The sequence below is a fragment of the Colius striatus genome, chromosome 1, assembly GCF_028858725.1.
Source record: "Colius striatus isolate bColStr4 chromosome 1, bColStr4.1.hap1, whole genome shotgun sequence".
NCBI lineage: Eukaryota > Metazoa > Chordata > Aves > Coliiformes > Coliidae > Colius > Colius striatus.
This window is the reverse complement of record NC_084759.1, coordinates 196,739,634-196,753,551: the sequence shown is the minus strand read 5'-3', so window position 1 is coordinate 196,753,551 and position 13,918 is coordinate 196,739,634. Positions and strand designations below refer to the sequence as shown.

General features: G+C 35.2%; 1 protein-coding gene across 2 annotated transcripts in view; it reads left to right on the top strand.

The window, feature by feature from the left end:
* Nucleotides 1-13,918, top strand: part of CACNA2D1 (calcium voltage-gated channel auxiliary subunit alpha2delta 1) — a 393,756-nt gene that overhangs the window by 226,501 nt on the left and 153,337 nt on the right. For both annotated transcript variants that reach the window (XM_061989208.1, XM_061989201.1), the window contains exon 6: nt 1,527-1,656. In XM_061989208.1, coding sequence (XP_061845192.1) covers nt 1,527-1,656 — 130 coding nt within the window. The remainder of the gene's footprint in view (nt 1-1,526; nt 1,657-13,918) is intronic.

Genomic DNA, 13,918 nt, shown 5'->3' with positions numbered 1-13,918 from the left:
TCAGATAGCAGTGAACACCTGAGTGCCTGGGAGCCTTTCTGGATAGACAGCTGTAGCCAAGAGAATACATGAGACTTCGTTGATATTTATCATTAAAGTGATCCAATGAACAAAAGCTGTTTCAAACAGAAGTTCTAAGAAGAGTTAATTTCCTTTCCTTGGATGTGCACCATTGTTTCTCAAAAATGAATGAATTTATGAATGAAATGTATGGCGATGTATTAGTGACATCATTTTGATATTTGTGATTTAATATGTAATCTAAAGCAGGAAAAAATGCGATGGACAATATTTATGTTTAAGATTCAGTAGAAGTTATTACACATAATAAAAGATAAAGCATTTGCCTTGCTATATGGGTTTAAAAATTCCATGTACTTAGGAAATTTAGGTGTGTTAGGCTGTTACTTTGTGAAAGGATTGTGACACATGAGAACAGCCCGCCCAGGGAGGTGGTGGAAGTGTTGAAGAGAAAGGTGGATGTTGTACTTAGGAAAATGGTCTAGTGGTTGATAGGGCTAGGACAAAGGCTTAACTTGATGATCTTAACGGTCTCTTCCAGCTGAAATGATTCTATGATTCTATGATCTTATTTAACAGCTATAATTCCACTGAGTTGCATTGGGTAATCCATAGTCTAAAGTATACACAGGTGTTTCTGACCTGGAGCAAATAAATCATAGAATGGTAGTGGTTGGAAGGGACCTTTAGAGATCATCTAGTCCAACATCCCTGCAGAAGCAGGTCCACCTAGATCAGGTCACACAGGAACACATCCAGATGGGTTTTGAAAACCTCCAGAGAAGGAAGTGTTTATATACAATATGTTTATATAGAAATGCAAAATGTTAGCTGTGAAAGGAAGACTATGAGACTTTGTTGTGATTTAACCCCAACCAGCAACCAAGCACCACCCAACCACTCACTCACCTGCCCCACATCAGGATGGGGAAGAGAATGAGAAGACTAGACTAATGGGTTGAGAGAAAATTTAGTAGGTAAAGCAGAAGCCAAGCAAAGGAAGCTTCCCTTATGAAGGCAGACAGGTGTTCAGACATCTCCAGGAAAGCAGGGCTTCGTCACATGTAATGGCTACTTCAAAACACAAATGTCATCACTCTGAACATCCCTCTCTTCCTTCTTCCCTCAGCTTTATCTGATAATGATGTCCTGTGGTCTGCAATATCCCTCTTATCAGTTGGGGTCAGCTGTCCCAGCTGTGTCCTCTCCCAACTTCTTGTACACCTTCAGCATGTTTGCTGGTGGAGTGGGGTGAGGTGAGAAGCAGAAAAGCTTTGACTCTTTGTAAGCACTGCTTAGTAAAAACTAAAACTTCCCTATGTTATCACTGCTGTTTTCAGCACAAATCTGAAACAGCCTTGTATTAGCTACTATGAAGAAAATTAACTCTATCTAGGGTCAAATTAGTACAGTCTTATATGTAAAAAGAGACAAATATGAACAGAATTGTTTTTAGCCTTTTTTTTTTTAATATTTTACCCTTTACATGTCTTTCTTTTAAAAAGCCTGAAAAGAATGACACTGAATCCGGCAGCCAGAGAATCAGACCAGTATTCGAAGAGGATCCTGTTTTCCGACGGCAAACATCTTACCAGCATGCAGCAGTCCACATACCAACAGATATTTACGAAGGCTGTAAGTAGCATTTGAGCAAAGAGATTATAATTCTACACTTATTATTTTTGTCTTAAAAACAACAACAAAAAACCCCTTCCAGGCAAAATTTCAATCTTCAATTTTTAGTACAGTTTTACAGTTTTTGCCTTTTTTCCTTCTTTCAATAGCACTTCAGAAATGTGCTCTATTAGGCATCTCATTTATCTTATGAATTAGTAGAAGCCATAGTTAAAGAGATCCATTAGGATTGGATCTGAGTTTCAGAAACTGAACTGAAGGTTAAATGAAACTTAAATATTCTGATTTTCTCATCCATTCTTGCACTGTGCTGTGTTCTCATTTAATGCAAACAGTTTTTGATAGCTCTTCTTTCCATGGTTTTGGCCTCAGGCAGAAGTAAGTACTGAAAACATTTTTGAGCGTCCTAAAAGCATATACAGTTCAGGAAAATAATATACTCTGTGAGATTGTAGTATTTATATTGCATGCAGTTTATTTCCAGAATTACAGTAACAGGCTTCAACAGAGAATTTGAATAAAGTCTTTCAAAAACATGCAAAAAATGCATATACTATTGAGAATTCTTTAATTGTATTTCAAAATTAAGTTATCTTTCAAGATGAAAATAATTCCTTTTTTCATTGTTCATCTTCAAGAAAAAAAATCATCATCCAATAAAAAGAAATGTAACCCTTCAAAAGAACTGTGTATTTTTAAAAGAGAGGTGAAGAAAAATTAAATGGGATCTATATTTTTCAAATTGTTGAGTTTGGTTATTTGGTTTTTTTCTTTTTTATAATTTATGGTCCCAATTTCAAGTATGCAGTCTTTCTCCTCTTTCAAAATCTCATCAAGAGGAAAGAGACCCTAATGTGACCTGAGCTTTTTAAAATTCATAGCCATGGCTGCATGCAGCCTATATAAATGACATAGGGATGAAAATGGAAATGTCAGTATGATGGGGGGAAAGAATCATAGTTCATATTCTTATGTGATGTGCTTGACTGACAGACCTAGAGGATTATTCTGGGATTCTTTCTTTAATAAGTGGTAAAGTGCACCTTAATTGCAAGATTACGGGGAAGAGATAGGCCATTTCCTTTGCTTTTTTTTAAGAGGATTGATACTTTGCTGTTTAAAATGTTATAAAAACTTGCCTCCAGTTGTTAGGATATGAAACACCATGTGAACTTTGATGTAAGATTGTTGTCATAAAATGTTTTTTGTATTGAATATAACATTTTAGGTTATGTTCTTAAGGACACTTATGTCCCTTAAAAGTCCATGCTAGGTGATGTTAACCTACAAATGAAGGCAGGCATTTGCAACCTATATGGTTCATGAGAAATTCATGATTCTTTGGCTATCATATTAACTACCAGTGATTTGGAAACCTAGAAGACTGTAATTCTACATCAGCAAAATCTTCTTGTTGGGTAACTTTTGATTACAGATGACAATTTCAGAGATAACAGCTTGAGAACACTTAAAAATCACAGATTTCATATCAATAACAAAAAAAAATCACCATGTTTTATTGTAAAATAGCAAAATTCATCTATCATCTGAAACACAGATGGACAATTTAGATTGTAGTTTTTCACGAACAGTCTTCGAAAACTAGATTTTCATTTTCTTGACACAAAGCACTATTATCTGCAAGCAATTTTTATATCCCTAGAAAGACTGGTAATATATTTTGACCATTATTGTAATTTTTTTTTTTTCTAGTCACATTAGTTAACCTGTCATTTCTTGAGAGAGATTTCAGTTCTGACTGTAGTAGGGAACAGTTAAACACTTTGAAAATAGTTTGCAATAAATCTGCAATTCCTTGTCTACATCATAGTCTGCTAGTGAACATTTAGAAAACAGATATGATAACAAATCCTGTGGAAAAATAGTGAATAACACACAGTTTACAACTTTTATAGCTGGGAAGACAATTTTTTTTGGACTGAATTACATCTTGGAAAGCATATTTTATTTTTCCTCCATTATTTTATATGTTTTGTAGAGTGCCAAGAGAAACAAAGAATTGTTCTTTGCATTTCACAGAACATGTTTCAATGACTAGATATTTGAGTTTGCCTATTGTTCTTTAAGACTAGGTTTCACTTTTATTGCCTCATACAGGAGCAGGTGATTTTCTCTAGGGAAAAGGAACAATTGCAATTAAAACCAGGTGCATTCCTACACTTGAATTTTCACTTGGATCTGTTGATTACACTTTGTGATAATTATCTTTTTGCTGTGTAAAGCTGGGAGTTCTAGCTGACTCTTAAGTCATATGTTACCCATGATAATCTTTCTTCCCGACTCAGCTTTTATTTTTATTGCAGTTATAGTTTATTATTTTTGAAATATGAAGCAAATGTTTGTCATATGAAATGTTAAGTGTGTGGATCCATTCTCTATTTAGACTTTTGAAACTGAAAAAATGGTTTAGCCAGTAATTCTGTGTTGGTGCACCACCTGTTTAAACTTGGCAAACCATGATGTGTTATGAAATAATATACACATTTATAGTGATTTGCTCATTTTGAGATACTTCAGAAGTAGCTCATCACTGTATTCCCTTTTATTTCACTATAGAAATGTGTGATACATCTTTATAAAATAGCCATTCACTACATCCAGGTTATAACTTGCTCGCTTATTTGGTTGTGGAAAGAAATATGAAAGATTATTTTGCTTTTCCTTATATTTGGTGACAAAACCAAGATAGAGACAGGGAAGAATCTAGGGAGTTTAATTATTTGACTGTTTCTGAGGGTTATGGTACCACCGCGAGAGAGGGCAATCCCAATAAAATAATCCCAAATTTCGCTTTTAATTCAGTGTTAATTCAGTGTCCCATTTCTGTAGCTTTTAAGTAAAGTCAGTCTGCTACCACAAACAGAACAGACCCTCAGGTTGTCTTTCTACCACATGCACTGGGAAGTAGTTGTGTATCTCTTAGTAACAGAAGTCTTATTTCTAAATCCCCTTTTAAACTGTACCTCACTTATCCTGAAGCACAGTATGAGCACTGGGGACCAGAAATAAAGAGGAACTCCTCAACACGAGGCAAGTGAGGTGAATCTGCCTAGTGGATGCCATCATGTGTTGCCCTTGCTGTCTGAGATGCATAATGCACCATCTGTTGCAATGGTGCTCTAAATGTATGTCTATACTGGTTTTACACTTTTAGGAAAGGTGGTAGGCAAAGCACACAAACAAGGATTGCATTTTTGTGTGTGTGTGGTTATTCCTGCTTTACTTCCTCTAAATCAGAAATTGAAATATTGCTTCCACATGTCACCTCTTGATAAGCATTTAAGAGTTGATTAAAATGGCAGGTTGACAGGAGTGTATCTTGAACATGATGATAGGACTTTGAAAATGTTTGGACAGTTACCAGCAAGAAAAAAGGGCTTTCTCTGCTCAGAATCCATTAAAATAGTCATAAGTAGAGTTAAATTAATTGATGGTTGTTATATCTTAATTACCATAAAAGACGCATACAGTTTGTATGTAACTTCTTTTTTTTGGGATGCCGGTCAGGATTCTGCTGCTCTTTAAAATATTCTGAGATGTACATTATTTTTTTTATAGCAAATTGGATAGTGGACATCAGTTTTACCTTTGTAGTACCACGTCATATATACAAATATTCAGTTATTGATAAAGTCTTTTCACAGTTTAATAGTGCATAATACTAGGGGTTAATCAAAGCTTTTAGGAATAAAAAGGCTGTGAGCTTAAAAAGAAGAAATATTCTCGTTTCTGTCAGAATTCAGAAGGCAAAACAACTTGAACAGTATTCTCCATCATGATGAGCATACTTCTGTTATAGTTCTAAGTCTCTTTCAGATTTTAATTTTCTTACTTTAAGCATCTTGAAAGGAATTTTCAAATGTTTCTATAAAATAAAAGAGCAGAATTTCCATTTTCAGAATTAAATTTATAATCTAAATGCCATAAACTTTCATAAAGCTGTAATTTGCTAAACACTAATTTCTTCTGAATGAGGATGTTTTGAAATATTCTACCTCTGAATTTAGTGAATTTCATTTGAAATTAGCTAGGGGTTAGGCATATCAGTATATGACTGATTTTATTTGTTATGTGGTATGAATTAATGTGGGAGCTAACTGAAAAATGGTTTTATGAGATTAAGACCTCTTAACACCACGTTTCCTGGAATGTGAATTTATATTTTTTTAACCTTGAAAAATAAGTTCTTAATTATATGTATTGTGGAAAAGTTATTTAACATAGTAATTGGTGCCTAAGATATCTGGTCTAATGTTTGAATTGTACTAGGTTTTGTTATTTGCCTCAAATTGGAAAAAACAGATGGTAATTTTTACATTTCTGCACATTCTTTTGTGTTAAAGAGTTTTCTGAGATAACACTTTAAGTACTTCTGCAGCATAGAGCTATATTTAAAAGGTCAAAAATCAAATCAGGGGAAATTAAATACTAAATACCTTCAGAGAGGCCACTCACAATACAGTACTGTTTTATGATGGAGGTTTTTACTTCTCATGATGAAGCCTTTTATCCTAAAAAGCTATTTGTTACAGGGTTACCAAGAAGTTAGTGTGTTGACATTATGATCCTTTTCACAGAAGTTATCTTCATAGGGTGGTAGTGCTCTTCTTCTAACAGTTGTTATTTTTACTTACAAATTGTTTTATTTTACTGTAGATCTTATTTCTGGCAACCAAAATATTTTCATTTCCATCTACAACTTTTGTGGAATAAGGATATCAATACTCCATATAGATGTCCATGCCTGTATGCAGGCGTCTTAGATTTTTCTGATTCAATTTCAGTCATGCTTCCAGAGAATCCATAACTTCATGGTCACCATCTCTGTGACCATCTTCAGCAGAGAAATGTTCTGTCTCCTAATTTTCTGTGTTATTTGTCAACTGCAGAAATTTATCTTCTAACTAATATCTTTAAGTCTTTTTTTACTCTTACTTTACCGTTTTTTGAGTAAATTTGAGGCATTCAAAAGTATTTAATAACACAACCTATATAGCTAAAATATAACTACAATTATGCTTTTATATACTGAATATATAATATATATGTAACTAAAGTTATGTTTATATATATATATATATTTATATATACAGTTAGAGTGCTGTACTAACACAGAAATCTTCTCGAAAACTGAATTCCATGAAATCAAATCACATTTCACTATGGTAATCCTTATTTTAAATGCAATAAAATAGATCAAGGATCAAAATTGTAATCCTGTTTTAACCAGAAAATGATGAATTTATTTCCTTTTCATTTGGTGTTTGTGCTGTTTTTAAAAAAAGAATCAAAACTAAAAAAATTGGAATTTACTTTAAGTTTTAAAGTAACATGGGCCTTAGACATGGCTCTAACTGATTGCTATGGGGTTTTTTCACAGTCACGCATTGGGGGTCATCAACTACCAAACTTTCTATGACATTTCATTCCTAGTCTTTTAAACAGAAGTTCATCTACCAGGATCTCTGGTATGATAAAAATCCACAATATTCAAAGGTTATGATCTACTAATTGTTTAATATTTTTAATATAATGATGAAATATGAAAAGCCAGACCAGAAGCTAAATTCATGATATCTGGTTAAACTTATTATTATGGTTCTGGCTCCAACAAAGCAAAACTCCACCTTTGTGTTCCTCTCCTCTCCTCTCCTCTCCTCTCCTCTCCTCTCCTCTCCTCTCCTCTCCTCTCCTCTCCTCTCCTCTCCTCTCCTCTCCTCTCCTCTCCTCTCCTCTCCTCTCCTCTCCTCTCCTCTCCTCTCCTCTCCTCTCCTCTCCTCTCCTCTCCTCTCCTCTCCATTACAATTTACATAGTTGGTAATAAAATGTGTGACAAGCAATTTTCTAGTAAATTGAATGCTGATCATCATTCAGTGTAGCTGCCTTTCACTGCAGATTTCTTCACCATCAAATGTGGTGTGTATCCAGAATTATCTTGGACATTCAAGCAGGTCCTGAAATTCCACTGTCTATTAGGCTGCTTGACTGAGTAATAAATGTTTAAGCTGTGTATACTGCCAAAATCTATTTTGGAGGCCTGATGATTACTGCTGCTTCTCAGATCCCTTTCCATTCCTTCTGCAATATTTTCTCTTTTATGCACAGCTTAGAATAACAATTAGTATTGAATCCTCTTGTACCAAGAGGGGAAAGTTGGCTCTGCGTTAAGATTGGCCATGTTCTTCTGGTAAAAATAGCTAATGGTGGTATTTACATTTTCCAATACAGACTGCAAAGCATAACAATGAAAATCAGTAGATATTTATTATTGGACATATTAAAAAAGAAAGACAATTTTAACAAAGATCTTGACAGAGTGAATGATCCTGGTCCGTGGAATTTTCCCTGTGGAGAAAGTGATGCAAGGATCTTCATTATACCTCTGGCTTATCTTCGCAAAATAGTTTGATGTGGGGTGTATATACTGTCTAAGCTTTGTATTAGTCCTTAAAGAAGGCAAATTGTCACCTCAGTCCTTGGTTCAATTACATAATCTATGTCATATGAGAGGTGGCAATTGTGTTCTCAAACCTGCCCTACAGTAAGGGAAAACCATCAGGAAGTTACTTGGGCTTTACGTAAGTGTACATTCACAAGACATATAAATCTCTTAGGATACATGGGAATTTTTGTATAATTACTTATTAAAAATTGTTTGCAGACAGCTATAAAGGATTATGGGGAGAAATATTTGTTATTTGCAAGCTCAGAATGAAATCTTTAGCTGAATTTCAGTATTTCAAACAGGCAGATATGATGACTCCTAGGAAAAATTACCTAAATTGCTTGAAGTAACTAATAGGTAACAAGAAAATACAAACTTGTGTGAAATATTTTCTGGGGAGAAAAAAAAAGTACTCTGCCTAAATGACCTTATAACATACTTTATATGGAAATGTGAGATTTTTTTGAATATTCCTTGGTTACCCTGAGAGTCTGTCAATTCTTTTTTTTCCTCTGTGATCAAGCAAGTTTCCCTTCTGAGTTCATGCTCAGTTGGTATTTTCAATTTCTGTATGTTGAGATGTGGGGTAAGGAAAGAGGAAGGAGAGAACAACTGTGACCTACCTTCTTTTTCTTTTGTTCTTTCTCTGTTCTCACACAAGCTGCCCAGTATACTCTGAGCTGTATGGTTGACATCCGGTGCCACACTGTACAGACCTATAGAAGACCTAATATGAGTGTGCAAGCAACTTCTACCTCAACCCTTGTGTCTCTGTGACATTCAACAATGTGGTCTGGGCTCGAAGTGCATGTACACAGCACAAACTTGTGCAAATCATTGAAGACGAGGACAAGATATTTTGAACAGTAATATATTGTAAACTGCATAACACACATTGCTAAGAACAAATGCCTTGATGCATATACAAATAGCTTATATACACACTAAAATAGTATATTAGAATAAGAAGAGTTTGTGTTTATTTTTTCACCAGACCCATGCAAATTCTGAAGAAGAAAAATAAAAATATTATCTTTCAGTCTATTTTTTGTCTATTTCTTCACTCAGGACATGTGAAATGTTTCCTATAGAACCATCTCTCTGCTCATCAAGATTTTAGAAATGTCTTATAAATACATATTGATAAATTTAGCTGAGTTGTTTATCAAGTAACTGCTTGTAAAATTAGCTGTGGACTAATGGATCAGAATATATCTTCTTTAATGGATCAGAATATATCTTCTCCACTGTAATTTTAGCATCTGCATTACCACTCTAGTTATTATTATTTTTAAAGTAGTATCATATTCATAAATGATATCTCAGTTTTAGTTTTGAAGAAAGGTAGATAATGAAAGTGAAACACTAAGAACAATTGTGTGTAGTCATTTGTTCTTTGAATATTCTTAGAAAAGGGATTTTTTTTAGATATATTCAAAACTTATAGTCTTGAAAGCCTTTAACAACATGTTCATGAAGACATTTCATTGAGATTGTTACCTGCCCATTTTATTGGAAGCCAGCCCCTGCCTGGCAGACCTTCAAATAAATGTACATTTTTTCAACCTGTGCAAAAACAATTAACCTAAGCATCTGTTTTAAAATGAAACCAGGAATTTTAATTAATCAACATAGTAATGTTACTTATCTTAAATAAAAAAGATCACACATCTCATTGCAAGTCAATTTTCAACTTATAAGTTGTTTGTTTAAAAGGTGCATCCCTTTTTTCTATTGTGTCTAGCAACAGGACAAGAGGTAATGGGATGAAGCTGAAACTCAAAAAGTTCAATTTAAACATAAGAAAAAACTATTTGACTGTGAGGGTGAAGGAGCAGTGGCACAGGCTGCCCAGAGGGGTTGTGGAGTCTCCTTCTTTGGATGTCTTCAAAACCCACCTGGACGTGTTCCTATGAGACCTGATCTAGGTGAACCTGCTTCTGCAGAGTGATTGGACTAAATGATCTCTAAAGGTCCTTTTCAACCCCTACCATTCTATGATTCTATGATATTGGCTTCTACAGTTAGACACAGCAGTCTTTAAAAATAATTATCTGTATAACTGTTATGTCTGTAGGAATATTAATTAGTAAGTTATTTATGTTTCAAACCTTTGGATTGTTCCTGTGAAAGGCTGCATGTCCGTGGTATCCCTTTGTTTCCAATTGAGTTTGAAAACACTCAGCCCATTCAGGTCAACACCTTAGTTTATGATGTGAAAAGAGAAGAAATAGTTTTTGATTACAGGAAAAAGAATAAGAAAGGGTGAAGGGAATCTCAACCTTGGCCTTCTCAGTTGGCAGCTCAAAATCAAAAGCGTGCTTGGGTAGCTCAGTATGATGGGTATAGTGAGTGACCATTCAGAGCTGCAGAATAGATAATGAAATCTTAAGCTAGAAAATCTTCCAAAATAGGCTGAGAGAATGGCTCAAAATAAGTTTGTTGGTTTTTTTTTTGTTGTTTTTTGGTTTTTTTTAAAGTCACATAGAACTCAGCAAAGAGGAATAAAAAATAAAGATTGGGAATGAAGAAAGACAAGTTTTTCATGAGAGCTTTGCAATTTAAACATTAATATTTGACCACGTGAACTTGTTTCTAGAGCTATCTGAATTCATGCTGATTGACTACATGAGGGTACGAATTGTAGTTTCAGTTACTCTTCTCTTTTGCAAATACCCAACAGAATGAAAACAGATTTTTGTAGCACTACTATGTCAGTAACAGATTTTTGCAGATTATTTGCATTCTTATGGTACTTTTTGGAAGAAGAGTACTGATATTCCTTCTTAAAAATGACCAAATAGGATTCTGTGAACCTTGTTCACAGTAAAAATTCTTTGTTGGGACAGCAAAAAAGAAATAAATAATGTAAGAAGGAAGTAGCGCAGGGCTATGGAGGTGAAGGCATGCCAGAAGACTTGGATTTAGTATTTCGTAGTAATTTTTCTTCTGAAGCGGAGACTTGGTTATTCGGGCTGTTATTTTGCTTTATTTGTAATGCAAATCTCAGGAATGATCATTTTGCTGTATATGTGACTAAAGTTTCTGCACAATCAGCTTGCACATACCAAATATACATTTTCTACATATCTAAATAGGGCTGACTCAGTTCCTTGGACAACATACTGAAAATCAAATACTGTCACTTCTGTTCCTAATTTGCCAAGGTTCCAAATAAGAACATGTCTACATTTGGCTCTGAATTTTACTTTCTGTAGCTCAGAGGACCCAGGTTTTTAACCTTCTGGCTTGTTCATATGAAGGGCTGCATAAACAATTTTAGTATATCTTTATTCCTTATCAAATGACATGCTTCCTTGCCTTCTTAAAGAGTATTTGTGGCTAGATTTGCATTTTGTTACTATTTGGCTCAGTGGTAACTGCTGGTCAAGTAAATACTTTATCTTAATATGTTCTCAACTTGGATATAACGCTAAACTTGATTTTGTAAGTAAACCTAATGATGCAGAAACAATTCAAACTGCCTTTATCTGATTGAAGTCAGTGCACTGATTTTAGTTTGACTAGAATTTCACCTGAAGCATCTAAATAATGATAAAAAAAGATGCTAATATATTTGTACTAACATATTATCTACATTTCCTGTCAATATTTCATATACTGACAACTTTAAGATAGCCACATTTGTAGTTTAAAATATAACAGAAATAATTAAATATCCTAAAATATTGATGTCCTGTTTTGACTGGGATAGAGATAGCTAGTACAGTTCTGTATTTTGGATTTAATGCAAGAGCAATGTTGATAACACACAGATGTTTTGGTTGTTACTAAATAGCACATATCTAAATGAAGGATTTTTCAATTTCCCATGTTCTGATGGTGAGGAAGTGCACAAGAATCTGGAAGGGAGCGTGGCCAGGAGAGCTAACCTGAACTAGCCAAAAGGATATTCTATACCACAGAATGTCATGCACAGTCTATAAACTGGGGGAAATTGACTGGAGAATGCACAGATCACTGTTCAGGGAGGGTCTGGCCATCAGTCAGCAGATGGTGAACGACTGCATTGCAAATCACTTGTCTCTTCTTTTGTTTCTCTCTTCCTTTCATAACAATTATAATTTTTAATATATCATTTTATTATTTTTATGATTACATTACATTTTATTTTAGTTATTACACTGTTCTTATCTCAGTCCATGAGTTTTAGGATTTTCTTGGTTCTTCTTCCCATTTGACTGTGGAGGGAGGAGTGAGCGAGCAGCTGTGTGCTGCTTACTGGCTGGGGTTAAACCACAACAAGTGATTAAAGTAACACATTGCAGTTAAATTGTTGAATGCTTTGTAATAGTAAAATAATAAGGAAATCAAATGATTTCCTGTTGACAACTTATAAATGAGAAGCAATTTTGTCCTGAAAATTCCATTAGTTCCAGCTTGAATGTAATAGCATGGACAGTGAATAGATGAGATTTCTTTGGAGGATATCTGCTTTGTATTTAGAAGACATCAGTTGAGAGATACAGTGACACTGTTAAATTATTTCTTTATTAACTTTAAATTTCATTTCCTGTAGATATTACCAGCATGAGACATTTACATTAACTAGCCAGGAAAAATTTTCTACTTTGAAAATCTTAATGCATTGTAAAAACTGTGCTTTGACATAAAGGCCTGATAGTTGTAACATTTATTGTTTGGGACACAAATGTTGATGGTTGCTGACTTGGTTGTAATCATATTATTTTTTCCAAAATGATAAATGTCTTTTGTTCACTCAGAGAAGAAAGGGTATAATTCTTGATGATTAAATACTGTTAGCCTATACACTTAAGCAAATATGTTTGGTAGTTGACAAAGTTATTGTTAACATCAATTTATTTTTTATATTGTTGTCAATTTTAATGAACTGGAGCTCTTATTTTTGCTGGGATCCTAGAATCATAGAATGGTAGGGTCGGAAGGGACCTTGAGAGGTCATCTAGTCCAGTCACCCTGAAGAAGCAGGTCAACCTACATCAGGTTGCACAGGAACATGTCCAGGCAGGTCTTGAAGACCTCCAAGGAGGGAGACTCCACAATCCCTCTGGGCAGCCTGTTCCACTGCTCCGTCACCCTCACAGTAAAATAGCTTTTTCTTATATTTAAATGGAACTTTTTGTGTTCCAGCTTCATCCCATTACCCCTTGTCCTATTGCTAGCTACTATAGAAAAAAGGGATGCCCAAACCTCCTGACATCCATCATTTAGATATTTGTATTAATAAGATCCCCTCTCAGTCTCTTCTTTTCTATACTAGACAGCCCCAGTTCCCACAACCTTTCCTCATAAGGAAGATGTTCCAGTCCCCTGATCATCTTGGTGGCCCTGCGCTGGACTTTCTCCAGACGTTCTCTGTCCCTCTTGAGCTGAGGAGCCCAGAACTGGACACAGGACTCCAGATGAGGCCTCACCAGGGCAGAGTAGAGGGAAAGCAGAACCTCCCTCGACCTGCTGGCCACACTCTTGATGCATCCCAGGATGCCATTGGCCTTCTTGGCCACGAGGGCACATTGCTGGCTCATGGTTAGTTTATTATCAATCAGGACTCCCAGGTCTCTCTCTGCAGAGCTGCTCTCCAGCTGGTCAATATCCCCAGCCTGTACTGGTGCATAGGGTTGTTCCTTCCCAGATGCAGGACTCTGCACTTGTCCTTGTTGAACCTCATGAGGTTCCTCTCTGCCCAGCTCTCAAGCCGGTCAAGATCCTGCTGAATGGCAGCACAGCCTTCTGGAGAATCAGCCAGTCCTCCCAGTTTGATATTATCAGCCAACTTGCTGAGGGTACACTCTG